Below are 17,929 nucleotides of genomic sequence, written 5' to 3'. Positions count from 1 at the left end.
ATTTAAAAAGAGTATCGTCTATTGGCTATTACAATTCGGTATTTGTAAAGGCCGGGTACAGGGGTCGCGACATTTGACCTTGACCTGTTTGGCTGTGTCTCACCCGTCTTCTTCTGAATGTAATGTCTCATTTTTTTAAGTACCCAATTTATTCGTGTTCCAATCAAAAGTTGTTTGTGGGCAAAATATTAACTACATAATAATTCAAAGATGCAATACATTCAATATTCGTATTTTATATTTTATTAACTATATGTGTTTTTCACTCTCTATCTTTTCAACTATACACGATGGATGAAACAATTCAGTCATGCACAGGCAGTTTCTCATTTAGGTTTTTCTATGTATAACTGTCAACGTTGTAATATAATTCATGTTATTTTATTTCGATACTTGCATATATATTATATATATATATATATATATATATATATTTCATCTTTGAAATTTTTTGGAATCTACGCAAAGTCAAGTGAAGTTGGACTCGCTGTCCAGATCTAAAGTATGACTGTCGGAGCAAGAAGGGAAGGGCACTCGCTACTTATAGGACTGAGGGCTGGGCAGGGGCGGCCGCCCACACAGCCTGGCGTGGCTGTCTGCCGTGGCGTAGTCGTGGGTAGGTTATCAACAAGCCTACACGACGGCTTTATATACGCCTGCACCGACAAGACTTCTCTCTCTTTCTCTGAATAGTTTCATCTTTCGTATTGTTATTGTTATTTCTCGTGGGCGTCAGCGTAGCCTATTACTTGAAAGGTCGGAAAAATATTGCATTTCTGTCTTTCCGCACGATATCTCGAAAATGATCTACAGACAGTGTTGGAGAATAATTTTACATTGCTCGTGGTAACCTAATGGGCTACGAGAAAATAGTTAAATAAATAAATTTGTTAACAAGCTGAGTGCAATCATAAGAGATTGTAACATAGTAACACGTGTAGCTTGCTCTTAAGGGCCCCATACACCTGCGAGTCTGGCTCGCGAGCCGGACCCGCTGATTATTCACTATACACCTACGTATCTTGCTCGCCCAGTTGCAAACATGAGTTTTTCGAAGAAAGTTTCAGCTGCGGTCATAGTGTTAGATGAGCTAGGTGTATTGTATGAGCTATGTAAGAAGAAACGGAAGAAAAGGGTAATGTGGTCAAAGAATTGGTTATTAAATAGAAAGAGATTTAGTCACATGAATTTATTGAATTTTGTTAGGAATGATAGTTGCCAAGACTATCAGACCTATTTATGGATGTCAGCTGAAAGTTTTAACATGTTATTGGACAAGGTTAAACCGCTTATAACAAAAAAAGACACTATACTGCGAAACGCTATATCACCAGAGGAACGCCTCACTGCTACTCTCCGTTTACTGGCTACCGGACGGTCTACATAATAAATACTATCGGCAAATTTCGATACTCTTCAATAAATGTTGTTAAAAAAATCAGGGCTCATAAATAACTTGGAGTGAGCCATGTTCACTCAAAACAAACAAAACACCTTACCCTTGGCGGAACGAGTGGTGCGTAACGTTTGGCCTGCAGTACCTAGTGAAAACGGAATGAACAGATTTTTCAGTGGTGGGGGCACGAATCCGATCCGTAATGCGCCATACACTAGCGAACTGATACCCGAGCCGTACCGAGCCTAAGGGCCCCATACACCTGCGAGTCTGGCTCGCGAGCCTGGCTCGACTCGCCTAGAAATGGACCAAATCCGTCAGTGTATGGACATTAAAGAACCGAGCCGAGTCAAATTCAGGCGAGCCGAGCCGGATCCGCGACTGCTTGCCGTGCGGCTCGGCTCGGCTCGGCTCGAGTATCAGTTCGCTAGTGTATGGCGCATTACGGATCGGACTCGTGCCCCCACCACCGAAAAATCTGTTCATTCCGTTTTCACTACTGTAGGCCAAACGTTACGCACCACTCGTTCCGCCAAGGGTAAGGTGTTTTGTTTGTTTTGAGTTAACATGGCTGACTCCAAGTTATTTATGAGCCCTGATTTTTTAACAACATTTATTGAAGAGTATCGAAATTTGCCGATAGCATTTATTATGTAGACCGTCCGGTGGCCAGAAAACGGAGAGTAGCAGTGAGGCGTTCCTCTGGTGATATAGCGTTTCGCAGTATAGTGTCTTTTTTGTTATAAGCGGTTTAACCTTGTCCAATAACATATTAAAACTTTCAGCTGACATCCTTAAATAGTTCTGATAGTCTTGGCGACTATCATTCCTAACAAAATTCAATAAATTCATGTGACTAATTCTCTTTCTATTTAGTAACCAATTCTTTGACCACATTACCCTTTTCTTCCGTTTCTTCTTAAATACACCTAGCTCATCTAACACTATGACCGCAGCTGCAACCTTCTTCGAAAAACTCATGTTTGCAACTGGGCGAGCAAGATACGTAGGTGTATGTATGGTGAATAATCAGCGGGTCCGGCTCGCGAGCTAGGCTCGGCGAGCCAGACTCGCAGGTGTATGGGGCCCTTAAGAGTAAAACAATAAAACATTATAAAGTCAACGTTAAAAGTCAGTGACGATATTTTATTTCAGCGCATTCTTGCACTGTAGTGCCTTTGCTAGTTCGCCTGAACTTTTATTATTCAAACACTGCTATGAAACCTAACTTAATTTTAAAAATTATGAAGATCACATTTGGAAAGATATCTCGAGAAAAATTTCATCTGTGGACTTCAAATTTTGTACGAAACTTAATTTTTACGTAGAAAATAATGGGTTCTGTGATGATGCATGTCCAACTATAGAATTTGGCTGTGCGTCATTTTTGTGTCAATTTCTTTTATGTGTGATTATTTATTTCTGTTTTTCGGTCAGCTGGATATCTCGAGAAGAAAATGAGCTATAGTTTTGAAATGTTGCATGCAACCCCAGCGACACCTAGTGTGGCGTACTCGTACCTTTTTATCTCTGATAGTTTTTCAGTGTAAAACTGAAATTAAATTGAATGAAAAATGCCTTTATTAAAGAGACGAAGTTAGGGCTATCAAGCCCTCTCTACCACTTAACCTCAGAACTGTTGCCCCTATATTAGAGTTGAGTTTTATTTTTCGATTTTGAAACATTCAATACATTCCATACTGATCACAGAGTCTGAGGAAAGCAGCGCGGTAAAATGTGAGATCCATTTTGGTGAGGAAGCCTTTTCATTTAGTTTTGAATGTTGCCATGGGAAGTATCTAATCACGTGCAGCGTGACAAAGGTCAATAAATTGTCGGTTTGCGCGGGGCGTTGTTTTCCGATATATTCATCGTTATCAATCGGTCTGAGATAATTGACCTTGTCCAACTTTGATCAAAGTTCTGTGCGGCTCGTAAAAATCATTTACAACTAATACTGGATTCCATAATTATGTATTTTCAGAACTGGACGGTTGTATAATTGTATTACTGGCAATATTGTATTGTAAGTTTTTAAGTACGTAATTTGTAATCTATATAGTGTTCTTAAATGTAAAAATTATGTTGTACGTTTTCAATCATAAAATGCACAAAATCTAGTACTTAAATGGTTTTGTTATTTAGACATATTTTAGATTACATAAAAGCACATGGTCGATCAAGCCACGTTGTTACCGCTACCCTGTTATATAAGACGAGAAGAATCAGTGTTATTCATTCTTTTATAAACATATCGAGTTTGTTTTTGGTCATGTTGTAAACGGGAGAAGATAAGTGTACTTTAGCCCATGATTGGTTCTTTTGTAAATACAATGTTCACAGAAGGAAATTGGAAGTTCTCAGAAGAGATCCACTTAACTATGATATTTTACTTTTGTTTTAGAGTTAAATATTTCAAAGCGATGTTTATTATCAAAGTATTACTGTTCTTTTTCTCGAAATTTTACACTTTGTCTACAACTATTTTACATTGAATTGAAAGTATTTTTTAGATTTTGGTTTGAATTTGAAGGTGGTGCGATCGATTTTGGATTTGGAAAAATAAATGAATGTTCAATTCGTAGCCTTTTAAGATAACTTCCCTGAATACAGAAAAAGTAGTAATTTTAATCACTCTTTTTGAAATTACATGCATTTACAGTAGACAATTTACAAATAAAAATGACCGAGGATAAAAGTGTGCAATTTTACAGAATGTACATAAGATATCACTTCATGTAGCGACGTGTTTATTGATAACAAAATTGATTTCCTTCGGAAAATTATATTTAAAAAGCGGCCAAATTTCGAATTAAAAAAATATTATTCCCTTCGGTAATAAATGAATAAAAAACATGTCCTATTTTAGTTATTCAACAGTTTTTTGGGCGTTATTACAAAAATCGTAAAAAATTAATACTTTTTTGTGTTTGGGGAAGTTATCTTTAACATCAGGGAATTTAACATATCAGTATTTTGTACATTAACAGAATAAACATGCAGACTAGATGATTTTACAATATGAATCTACAAGGGGACAGTTTAATTTGTCACAATTGGTTAAGTAGTCTTTGGTTCACATTCAAATTGTAGTCTTGCTTTGATTCTTAAAGCAACTAACTAACGTATCAAAATTTATAAGCAACAGTTTTCATTTGTTATCGAAATGTATGGTCAGTCTTCTCTGTGAAGAAGGGTTGCCACAAAGATTGAACTAAAAGACGGCAAGGGCAATCGAGTTAGTCTAATACAATGACATATTTTATACTGTCGGTAAATAACGTGATCGTTTCAAACGAAGGCGCATTATTCTGAATTTGGTCATACGAAATTACTCCGACTGAACGGTATTTTTTAGCTAACAAGTACAGAATAGTATAACCAGTATAACGAAGTGAGTACGCTCTTGCCGTGCGAGTTGTCGGGGCCGGGAGAGCAGAGTCGGGCCGTGGCCGTGGGTGTGCGTGCGTGTGCGAGTCTCTGGTATGGCGTCATCGTCACCCACCAGCCCATCATTGTCGCGGTGGCGAAGGCGATATTGTACGTCCCTGGTATTTCCACCGCGATTCTGTGGGAGTGCTCTCTTATTGCAACTACAATTTGTCCTACAGACAACTTATCATTGAAATTGTTCTATTTTAAGTTTCTGTTGTAATTTATGTTTTTTAAGAATATGAACTTTGTTTGCTGACAATTCATCAAGAGCAAGGTCATTAAACCTTGGATTTTATCCCATAAGACTGCAAACACTTTTATGTCCCTTATGTTTGGTCATAGAATTGTGGAGTATCATTTTATACAAAACATCCAAAGCTGTTTAGTTCGTCAAGTAAAATGTAGGAAATGTTTTTTATATACCGTATTTAAATGATGAGGTACAAACAAGTTTGGGGTATCTTTTAATACTAGTATCGTAAAAAATAAAAATTGTTTGGATGTGTATTAATTGTATCTTAAAAATGTTTGAAGTTTAACATTGTTCTTCTACCCTCGAGGGTTCACTTTAGCCTGGTTTATAACTGCTAGTTGAACCCACACTGGGCATAGCAAAAACCGACATGTCACTTTAAATCTGGGCAACCTTATGGATGTCCAGGAGAGGCACATCACTAACCACAAATGTCGAGATTCTGGGGTGCGAGGGTAATTCAATAAGTCTAGTGTACTGCGGGAGATGACTGTTGGAGTTGGTAGGGGTTCGTTCCCTAGGAGTCAAAGGTTATTGCTAGCCTAGACATAAGGGTGTGCCACCCCCTGCCTGCTCTGACTGGAGAGGCTGGTTCAGAACTAGCTTCCTTTTCTTTTGATGGGACATGACTTGAGATAAGTGCCCTAAATTCTTCCTCGTGGATCTTGAGGCGGCCCCTATCCCTAACCTTACTCATCCAGAATATCCTGTCACTCCAGAAGCAGCGCAAAGGTAAGGACCTTATAGGACTAGGTACAATTTCTAAGCTTCTTGTCCTAAGAGAACAAAAAAACCTTATGGGTCCATAAACTTGATAGCCACCAGTAGAGCAGTATTTACAGACAATGAAATGTACTGGAACAAAACATTACATGCCTGTATAAAAATATTTAAAATAGGTAGTTGTTTAGTTTTTAGATATTAGTCTGATACATTTACTGGCAGCAGCACTACTTTCTTTTACTATTAATCTGGAATACAGTACGGTCATTATTTTTACTGAAAATCGTGAATAAGTAAAAAATGAAATTTATTTCATATTATGCATCTGATATCAGTTCATTGCGAAAGATATGTTACCATAGGTCAGGTTCGTGGTGATGAGGGCATCATCTTGCCTAATCGACCCTCTGTGTTGTGTCAGTTGCAATTGCAATAACTACTGTACAAACTTTTTCTGCAAGCCTCTTGATTTTTGATTTCACAGTAGTAGGCAGGAATATTTTTGCTTTTCAGCAGGCTACATTTCAAAATTTTATATAAAATTTATTTTCTATTTTCATCCTAACATATTGCATACTATTTATCCAAAAGGAGATGTTCTTTGGTAGTATCATGTAATTACATATATTTAGATATTTTTAGTGTGACTTTTCCTGTAAAAAAATTCAAAAAGTAAACGTAACAGCTGAATTAAATTTTTTTAAATTAGACCTCTGTAAATATCCCAAAATTTTTTGGTCACTTCATTATTTAAGTATACAAAAGTAAGTTAAAATAGTTTTGTCAAAGAAAATTAAACAATTAAAAAAAATTATGAAAACAAAAAATTAATAAATAAAATTTTGAAAAGAGATCTGTACATGACGTCATGACTCAATGTAAACTTAAAACGCATGATCATACTGTCAACAGAATGATGTAAAACACTGTGATACACTTTATAAAATATTCTACATTATACAAAAGCTTGAAAATCTCATTCTATATGAAATAATGACCGATAGACTGGATGGACATGACTTTTCAAAAGGTTTAGATTTGTTATGGTAATTGAATTGTTTGGAGATGTAAGAACCATACCAAGAATTTCTTACTCTAAAATGATAAGACCCGCAGGACAGGAAGGTTATATTGGGTACAATTGGTCAACTCTTAGCGGTAATGCAGTATGTATATCACTAAAGCTAAGCAGTATAAAGTACATAGGAACTGGGAGTTGTTTTGCGCTCTGTGGGTCATGGCACGTTCAGTAAAAATTTAGTCAAGTGCAACATTGTGGACAGTTGCAATAAGCCAGTTTTGAATGACCATAAATCGGACATGTTTTAGGAATGAATTAAACAGTACCTTAATTTAAGAGATTTATTTTCATCTTACAGGTGTAGATAACAGTAAACAAGTTGAAGGATTTGTCTAACTCACCAAGAGAGGTTCTATTTTAACCTGTCGGCAGGTTATTTTAGTTTAAATGCCAGCAGGCTACTGGGGGCAGGCATAGGGCATGATGGCCTCAAGCCTGCCTCTGAGTGTACATGCCCCACTCTCAGTGAGTGTCTGTGTATGCTGATAAACGATTGCACAATCGGACTCAATACACAACATTTTTTGAAGTGAGAATTTGTTGTTCCGTATTATATTTAATAATTTACATTTGACGCAAATGAGGATGTTCATCAAAAACTTCTTCTATGCTTTCACTAATTAGAAACACACTGTTAAAAATTAATAAAATTACAAACTTTAAAGTAACAGGATTTGTAATATCAGACTTTTGGATTTTCACTACAGGTTGACATGTTTGGATGTAATTACTGTCCCAGCAAGAGTTGCTCTACCTCAATTTTGATGGTAACAATGTTTAATATACTTAAATTAATGTTATTTTCTATAATACATATTATTAAAAAAGTCAAAACTAAAAACGCAATAAATATACTTTGTATGATTTTTTTCTGAATAAATTTCATGTACACGTAAAACAGTTACTTAACAGTGTTAGTTTGTGACATCAAACTGCAGTTTTAAAGATTGCTTTTACAACTTATGATTGAAAAGTCATGACCCTTTTAATTCCTAGCAATAATTTCTTTTATTTTGCAACTTCTGTTTTATATTTTTTTTACTGAGTGTTTTTGTTTCATTGACATCATGGTAACCTATAGAGACAATGTCACAATTTTAATTGCACATTTAGAGGCATTTTATATTCTATTAAGTACTAAGCAGTATTATTTGATTGCATAGTTGTACTAAAGAATGTTTGTTAATTGGAGTTAGTGATCGATTGTTCTCTACATGCAAATTAATTTCATTTAATGTTAGAATAAATTAATGAATGTAGAACTTTATATGTATAGTTATTATTTTTAATGAGGGGAAATTTCTCGTTTCTTGTTTTACTGTTATAATAGCCTTGGAAGTGTAGGAATGAACAGTCTGGCCTGACAAGTTGAAATAAACGTGTGAAGTTAAATTATCATCTTGTTACATGTGCTGATACGATAACAAGGATGAAGACAGAATACGTACAATGCTCATTTGGTTAAAATTGAACTCTTGTAATGACAATCCTACTAATTGTTTTCTATACACACAGCTGTAATCTATGTACCAGGTGCCAAATAATATTGTGTTACTAAAACAGCTGATTACTTGTGTGCAGGATGCGATAGTGTTTTCTATACACAGCTGTAATCTATGTATCAGGTACGAAATAATATTGTGTTACTAAAACAGCTGATTACTTGTGTGCAGGATGCGATAGTGTTTTCTATACACAGCTGTAATCTATGTATCAGGTACGAAATAATATTGTGTTACTAAAACAGCTGATTACTTGTGTGCAGGATGCGATAGTGTTTTCTATACACAGCTGTAATCTATGTATCAGGTACGAAATAATATTGTGTTACTAAAACAGCTGATTACTTGTGTGCAGGATGCGATAGTGTTTTCTATACACAGCTGTAATCTATGTATCAGGTACGAAATAATATTGTGTTACTAAAACAGCTGATTACTTGTGTGCAGGATGCGATAGTGTTTTCTATACACAGCTGTAATCTATGTATCAGGTACGAAATAATATTGTGTTACTAAAACAGCTGATTACTTGTGTGCAGGATGCGATAGTGTTTTCTATACACAGCTGTAATCTATGTATCAGGTACGAAATAATATTGTGTTACTAAAACAGCTGATACTTGTGTGCAGGATGCGATAGGGAGCAAGCGGAGGCAGGGAGCCATCATCGAAAGTATGCACCATCACGGGAAAGGCGTTTACTCAGGAACATTTTCAGGTTTGTCCTGTACTTCATATTCAACTCAATTTAATCTTTATTTGTCTATTTACTTGACAGTATGTTTAAAACACGTCAAATTATAAAAACCTAGACCTAGTTGTCAATTTTTAAAATGTCTAAGTCTACCATGAGTCCAATATTTTTCTTTGACAAAAGTGTACATTGCATTATGAAAGGTAAGTAGATTAAATAAATAAATAAGCAACAATAGTACAACAAAATACAACTCAGTCAACAAGAAGTATCATAAAAACATTAAAAAGACCAATAAGAATGAATAAAGTTAGATCGAACATAGGCAAGCAATAGTTTTAAAAATATTAAAAATGTAACTTAAACAGTAAAATTTAAAAGATAAGAAACAATTCATTAAAAAAACTGTCTTTATTAACACTATAAAACAGTAAAAAATCAATAATAAGTGATAATAATTATTTTTAAGATTTCATTAATCAAAAAAGTAATATTAAAAAATATTTTCTTAATTTTTTTTGTATTTAAGATAGTTTAATGATTTTACAAGGCCATTAAGTTCATGTCAACTGTAAATCTACATTGTATGAATGTAATGTATTAATTATAATATAACGTTAAAATGATGATCGTAAAGAAGAATGCTAGTGGTTTCTCAGACCAGAGTCAATGTTGTTGTAGTACTGCTTAAAATTATTAGTTAAACAGTAAAAATTTAAAGGTAAGTTACAATAAATTTAAAAAAAAAACCTTTTCTTACACTATAAAAACAATAAAAAATTAATAATTATTAAATTAAGTCCTTTAAATTTTATTAAGTGATAAAACATTTTTAAAGACTTCATTAAATTAAAAAGTAATAAAAAATATATATTTTCTTAATTTTTTTTTGTATTTAAGATAGTTTAATGATTTTATGAGGTCACTAAGTTTGTCAATGGTAAATCTACACTGACTAAACTGTATGAATATGATGTAGCAAGAGTAATTAGTTTAATGATTTTATGAGGTCACTAAGTTTGTCAATGGTAAATCTACACTGACTAAACTGTATGAATATGATGTAGCAAGAGTAATTAGATTATTACATTCAAATTATGACCGTGAAGAACAGTTGTGGTTTCACAGACAAGAGTCAATGATGTTGTGTTACTGCTTGTACCACATAATGTGTGAGTGTGGTACCCATATGTTACCTCTAATCCGTTGTGTGTAATGCAGTATGTCTTCTTCATTATAGTACAAGACATATCATTGCAAACCACAGACAAGAGTCAATGTTGTGGTACTGCTTGTACCACATAATGTGTGAGTGTGGTACCCATATGTTACCTCTAATCTGTTGTGTGTAATGCACTATGTCTTCTTCATTATAGTACAAGACATATCATTGCAAACCTGGGTTGTGATAATAAACTGTTGTTTACTGCACTTAGGTCTGAGCTATATTGTTTCACATGAGTATAGAAGATTAGTTTCTTGTGATACTCACTAGCATTAACATTTAACTGAGGTCACTTTACATTTATAATAAATGATAAAGCCAAACGGCCAGGCATGTATGATATATCTTCATCTATAGTGATCTGTGTTTGCTGATGTATTTTGTTTGTCTGGGTTTACATTTTCTAACTGGTACAAGCAGAAATATTAGTTGTTTAAAATAAGAAAAGTTACACTCGTTTTTTTTTATTTCTTACTATTTCATAAACTTTGGTCATACTTAATTCTTATACTAAGCTTTGATATTTTTAATTTTGCATAATTATTCCTGTAACCTCAGGAATATACAGCATTTTGGTACAATGTTTATTATTGCATTTTAAAAATTTATATTCAATAAAATACCACACATTGTTCCTTTTTGTAATGTTAATTGTACAGAATTTTGTGACGAAACATTTAAACTGTTTGAGAAGTAAAATGTATTTGTGATTATGCAGGAACTTTGAATCCTGCGTTACAAGACCGGTTCGGACGACCGAAGCGTGACATCAGTACCATCATCCACATCCTCAACGACCTGTTATGTGCGACGCCACAGTACCGCAACTCTCGCCCTGGCACCCTGAGCCCTCTGTCTCCAGAGAAACCACTGCCTGCGCCTACCTCCACACAGACCACCTCCACACAGACCCACAGTACGTATAATTACACAAGTGACATAGTCATCTGAAGTTGGTCAACTCACTAAACAATAAAATAATATGCTTTTATGAGTATGAAATCTTAAACCTCAGGGCTTTAACATCCTGCGGTCCGAGTTATTTGCGGTAGCAGATGGTGTGCGACATGTATACAGTTTACTTGCACTGATTGCTACTTTAAAATATATTTGTATATATTTCTCAAATAAATCAGTCTGATCTAACAAATAGGAAACCAAAAAAATTTCCTCACATTTATTTGAAGCATTTATTTAGCAAATTAAACACACGACCGGCCACAATTTACAAACAAAACTAATGTAACAGAACTTCTAGCAGATGTCTATTGTATTACTACTGTGAAAACAAAAAAATACCAAACCTAACTGAGAGCTCTCAAATGGGTTGCTTTTGGGGCAGGGATACATTAATAAATTACAGAATATTCAATGCAACTTGTTAGTTTTTAATGTTAGAATCTCAGAAAGTGTTCTAACGTATTTAAACCAAGAAATCCTATTTTTTGTAGGAATTATTAAATATTTATTGGAATTGTACACAAGTCCAGGTCTTGCACACAAAAATTCTTCTGTTTTTTAATTATGTGATGCTTAAATGAATTTTTGTATTGGGGAAAAACACATTTTCCACTGGCTTCTCGTTGCTCAATATAAACTGAGTATTATGGGAATTTCAGAACAGTATTATGGGAATTTCAGATCACAACGTTAAGAACTTGATGAATATCTAATGGTAGTGGAGCTAGGCTAGGATAGCAACTGGGTCGAGCTCTCATTTTCCACAGAAGAGCACATCGTGATTGCAGTCATTATCTTCTTATTACAATGTCTGGTTGTAGGCAAAATTGGACAGTGTTTTACTGTCATTTACACCAACTGTAAATGTGTATAACACCAAAAATATCTCATAGAAAACCTGCTGATTATTAACATCTTATTAGTGTCTGTCATAGTCAGGAAGATGGGAAGAAGAGTCTTGTAAAAGTGAACTATGAGATTAACATTAACATATTTTAAATTTTATTTATTTAATATAAAGAAGAAAAAGGGGTACAATATAAAACAGCTGAAGCTCTTGAGACCAGTTATGGAGATTTGTCAATTACCATTTTAATTATATCCAGAACGTTTGTTTTAGACACTATATTTAGTTTACAAGATTTATATAGACATTTTGAGGTTTTGTCAACAGTACTCTCTTCACTGATGTTGGTAACATGTTTTGGGTAGGAAATAAGGATCTTAAAATTATAAAGTGTTACAAACTTGCTTTAACCTAAGCATATCTCTTGCTTTTTTAATCTAAAGATTTCTCACCTGTACTGTCCATTCCATGTTTTACTGATTGTCTCTTAGTTCTGTTTTGTACTAATATTTACTGTGCAGCAGGTGACATGTTGAGTCCAGCCTGCGCTTAGTTCTGTTTTGTACTAATATTTACTGTGCAGCAGGTGACATGTTGAGTCATCTGACATGTTGAGTCCAGCCTGCGCTTAGTTCTGTTTTGTATTAATATTTACTATGCAGCAGGTGACATGTTGAGTCCAGCCTGCGCTTAGTTCTGTTTTGTATTAATATTTACTGTGCAGCAGGTGACATGTTGAGTCCAGCCTGCGCTTAGTTCTGTTTTGTATTAATATTTACTGTGCAGCAGGTGACATGTTGAGTCCTGCCTGCGCGTCGACAGCTGTGTCAGACTCAGTAGAGAACCAGGCGACTCGTGACAAGATGGAGCGATTGCGTTTGATCATGGAAGAGCGACGCGAACGTCGTCGTGCAGCACGCAGCCGCCCTTACCCGCGCACACTTACGCCGACACGCAAACACACGCAGTGGTCTGCAAAGTCCGAGACACAGCTGCCGATGGACACCGAACTCTGTGCCCAACCAGATGTTACTCCTGAACCCGTTATAGCTTAAGGTTTAGTGTTATTATTATATATGCAGGGTTTTGGTAGCACCCGTAACTGTAGCTTCAATATAAACAAGAGATTTCCATTACCAACGACTGGCAACATGTATTATACACTTTTTAAACAGTACAAAATCCTAGTGGACTCTACCTAATATTTCTGTAATTGGTAATATTAATTGTTGCTAAAAATTTGTTTTGTTTACTTATTGTATTGTTGTTATTGAAGATTTGCTTTTACTTGTTTGAAATAGGTTTTCCGGTAAGCAGATATTTTAAAATTAATATATTTTCGTATTCAGTTCCTGTGAACTATTTGTTGTAATATCGTTTTGACACGACTGGTAACTTATTAGTTTTATTGGGTTTGGTGATTTTTATAAAAGGATGTTATTTAAAAAGAGAAATATTTCAATTGATGAACTATATTATTGAAGTTAGTGATTAAGTTATGTACCATTTTGAATATGTATGTTTAAAACAGTATGTGTGCGTTTTTAAATTAAAACATTTTAATGCTGTTATTAGTTTAATTGACGTAATTTTTGTTCTATAATGATCTGTGGTACCAAGGTATCTGTTTACACATTTAAGAGGAATTCTTCATTAATGGAGTTCCAAAAATTCTGTTTTTTTTTACATAGGTCGAATATCAAAAAGTAAGTTTTCTGTATGTAATCACAGATGCAAGTGCAATGAACAAGTAACCATTCATTCCACCGATGTGAATGATTCTACGAGTGCGATGTAGTGATTCTGGGGCCATTTTTCTAATAAATTAAGACCTAATACACTATTTGGAGAGCCTGTTATGTGTTACTCATTCATTCCACTTGTACACTGTAACAATCTATAAATGATTCTCATCTAGACATTTTTTAAGAAAACAAACTTTCTTAAAAATGTTTGGTTGTTGTAATTAATATGAAAGCGTTAACAGTTTCTACCTATCATATACCTATTGAATTATAATACCCTGTCTTTCATCTAAATCGGTGAAACAACTGTTTACTGCAAAACAATAATTAATGCTGGATTGAGATAAAATTCAGTATTATTTATATAGTTTTTTAAACAAGATCGATACAAAATACTTTTTGATCGTTTTTTTTTACTGTCTGTGATTTATTTATACCACATATTTTGGTAGGAGCTTTTAAAAACGTATATGTTTAATTAAATACAACGTTAAATAAAGTTTTGTCTCCTTTTCAAAGTAAGGAGACGTAAAATAAAAATTATTTAACTAGAATTCCTTGTATATGTCACATTTTGTTCTTCGGGGTAAGTTTTATTTTACTCAAAGATCCTCAAATGTAATCAAATATCAAACAAATAAGTGTTGTACTAGGATTATCATTTTAGACCTTGGACAATCCTAATCCAAGAAAAAGAAATTAGTTTGATTTTGCAATACACCAAGTTTATTGTACCACTCAAAGTAGTCTTTTGAACCTCATTTGAAATGTGTTTCAGAAAAACTAAACGTGTGATTCTTTTTTACAATTATGACCTATTCTTGACTTGTTTCATTTCTTTTGAAGATATTTTGGCTATTATTGTTACGGCCCATATGTTTTGTTTAAAATATAGAATAAGAAGTGATAACTGACTCATGTTATACAATATAGCTTAGCTAGTTGTAAATTTATTTTAAGCTGACATGTACCAACCCAACAGTAGAGTGAAGTCAAAGACAAGGAGATTTTGTTGTTATTGAACCAAGAATTGTAGAGTGAATAGTTGGACTGGTCTGTTGACATTATCAGATGTATCTGTATAGATAACGAAGGTATTCTATAGAAGATAAACTACAATGTGAAAACTATTTCTAAATGTGCTTGTAATATAGCTTGAATTTTTAGCCAACTTTGGATTGTGGAATCAATTTGATACTTAAGGCTGATTATTTAATGTACATAGTAAGGAAATTTGTCCTGCTGTCTTAGTAGTATAATCGGATGAAGTGAGTAGAGATTCTGTGTTTCCTGAGTTGATCTCTCTTTACTTTATTTTTTCTGATTTTATTGATCATTGTGTTCATTTCTTTTTCTCTGTAAGGACCTTGTTTGTTACTCGCGTTGATTGGTGTTGAAATTTCTCAATACTCCTATTTTACTTTTTTTGTACACCACCTTAAACATATCTGTTACTCAGCGTGGCCTAATATAATTTTGTGTTGAAATAATTTGTATAGTTTTATTAAGTTGTTTATACATTTCTTGCAGATAGACGGTGTTATTCAGTTAAAAACAAAATGTTATGAGTGAAACCTTGTTTTGATCTTCCTTCAGTCACGTGTTGTGTTGGAATTACATAGTTACTTATAGCAGTTTGCAATAGTATTTTTGAATATTCAAATTAAACGACTCTTAGGTAGGAGAAAAACCCTTTAAATTTGAATTGGTAATATTGTACCATTTTATATTTAAGATAATGTAAACGTTTCATGTCTAAGTTAATTTTTGTTTTGATTTCTTTCCTGGTATACTACTTTGTTAATTTTGAAAACCACTAATATTTCACCACTTAACAGTGAAATTTTCTGATGATTTGAAGTACAAGGTTTAGAACTCATTCGAAGAAACAAAATTAATATTTTGTTTGAAATTTGTTATTGAAGATGGAAGTTTTGAAAGGATAACAGGATTTTGGACATTTGCCACTGTTACATGTATAACACGTGTGCTATACATTTTGTAACGTACAACGATAAAATTAATGATAGATGGATTAGTGTAAGAAAGGGCTGTGTAGCCCTAACTTTGCTGGGTCAAATAGAGTCCATCTTTAATTAATTAGTGAGGTAATCTATATATTGCTTGTTTTAAATTTTAGGAAGTGATTATTATTCCATTTTAAATTTGAGGTGATGTAAACATGTTAAGTTAAAGTTGGTTTTTGTTTTTATCGTTTCTGAGTGAAATACTTGGAAAGTAACTGAACTGCCATTATTGAAGACCACCAAACTTAATACTAAATTTTGTGATTCTGTTTGTGTACACAGTTTAAAAAACAAACTTAACGTTGGATACAAGATACAAACATGTATATTCTCCATTGAAATTTACATTAGGAATTGCTCACTGTTTAGACAAGTTGTCTGTGTGCAGAGAACAGTTCATATACAAATTATATGTATCTTTTTTTCACTAAAACTTCACTAAAATAAGTTTTGTTTGTTTATAATTAAAAATAACAACCTTAGGTGAAATTAATATCAGGTATAGATAAATTGTAAACTTATCTTAAGTTATGAAAATCAAGTGGAAAAAGTTAAGACATTGGTCAAATCAAAGTTAAATTATTTGCATCAGCATTGAAGGATACAGAGTAGATCTGTATGTTTATTATGGTTTTGAGCTTTATTGAATAATTAAATATTGGTATAACTGAATATGAAGTGTGAAGCATGAGCCGCGGGTAATTCATGGCATTTTTTTTATGTTTAGGGCAAGAAGCTTAGAAATTGCACCTTTTCCTAAAAGGACGTTTGTACTGCTTCCTGAGTGACAGGATATTCAGGATGGGTAAGGTTGAAGGTTGGGGTTAGGGGCCGCCTCCTGTCTAGAAGGTACAAACCAGCCAAAAATGACAAGGCAGTTACACAGTACTAGGTGGCAATCCCTAATACAACACAATCTGGTAGTTCTGCCAATTTTACCTAGATCGCTTACCGTTGACCTAATAAACTATCAAATGCGAAAGTCCGCCAGCTTCATGAGTCACCCACTTCGCAATATAAGAAAGATTACCAAAATTTAACAACACTCTGAACATGTTAATTCATCAGTAAGGTACTTTATGTGCTGTTTGTTTCTTTTTTTAGAGTTTGTTGTATAATACTCCACATTCTATACTAATAGTTGATAAAATTTTCTTTACTTCTCATTTACACCTGAAATAAATAAGCAACTCAATAAACTTTTGGAAATTAGCTTGAAAAACTGTTAAGTATTCTACATAATGGATATTTGAAATAGTAGCTTGCACATTCTTAATCTAAATTATTCTCTTGATAAACACATTTTCTTAAAATTAATGTAATAGGTCACAAAATGTGAGTTTAGACTATAATTTGCACGTGATACCAATATCTGCATTATCCGTATAAACAAGCTTTAGAAAGTGAGAACTTTAAAAAGTTAGGTTAAATACAGTAAAAGTTTGAATATATTTAGTTAGTTTATTTATTATTTGTTTCTCTGTATAATTTTAAAATTTTCAGATAAAGCATAAGTGGTGACAAGAATTGCTGAGCAAGTCACCACAGTTTGCAGATTACTATATTACTTATTAAAAATGTATAATGTTCGCTTTGTTACTTTTTGCTGAGAAATTAAAGAGGGAACTTAATATATTTGTTCTTTTATTCCTAACCCATGTCTTCCTTTCATTGTTATTCCATTGGTAACTTTTAAGTTTTAATACACTGTGAAAGTTCTCTGGTTGTGGCATAATTTAATGAGGTTGAGTGGTAGAGAGGGCTAAATAGCCCTAACTCCGCCTCTTAAATAAAAGCATATTTTCATTTAATTTTTTAAAAATTTAAAACATATTTTATTCTTTTATTATATATTTGTAACACTTTCACCATACTAGTCTCAAGATTTCAGAATGTCTAGGGAGAAATAAACCTTCCCATCGCACATCATGGAACAGTTTATATTTATATATTTAACTTCTCACTTCCAAATATTGTGAAATTATAGTTTGTACTATTCTGACTAAAAATGTTCATTATTAAATTTCTTCATTATTAAGTT

At 33.5% G+C, this 17,929-nt stretch overlaps 1 protein-coding gene across 2 annotated transcripts in view; it reads left to right on the top strand.

The window, feature by feature from the left end:
* Positions 1 to 17,519, top strand: part of LOC124357778 (midnolin homolog) — a 56,644-nt gene extending 39,125 nt beyond the window's left edge. Inside the window, exons 4-6 of one of the 2 annotated variants that reach the window (XM_046809835.1) lie at positions 9,021 to 9,108; positions 11,028 to 11,225; positions 12,906 to 17,519. In XM_046809835.1, coding sequence (XP_046665791.1) covers positions 9,021 to 9,108; positions 11,028 to 11,225; positions 12,906 to 13,171 — 552 coding nt within the window. In that variant the 3' untranslated portion in view covers positions 13,172 to 17,519. Of the gene's footprint in view, positions 1 to 9,020; positions 9,109 to 11,027; positions 11,226 to 12,902 lie in introns of both variants that reach the window. The other variant, XM_046809826.1, reaches the window with a different exon arrangement.
* The last annotated feature ends 410 nt before the right edge of the window (positions 17,520 to 17,929 follow it).

The sequence above is a fragment of the Homalodisca vitripennis genome, chromosome 1 (genome assembly GCF_021130785.1).
Source record: "Homalodisca vitripennis isolate AUS2020 chromosome 1, UT_GWSS_2.1, whole genome shotgun sequence".
Taxonomy (NCBI): domain Eukaryota; kingdom Metazoa; phylum Arthropoda; class Insecta; order Hemiptera; family Cicadellidae; genus Homalodisca; species Homalodisca vitripennis.
The sequence above is the reverse complement of the archived record's forward strand: the minus strand, read 5'-3'. Positions and strand labels throughout refer to the sequence as shown.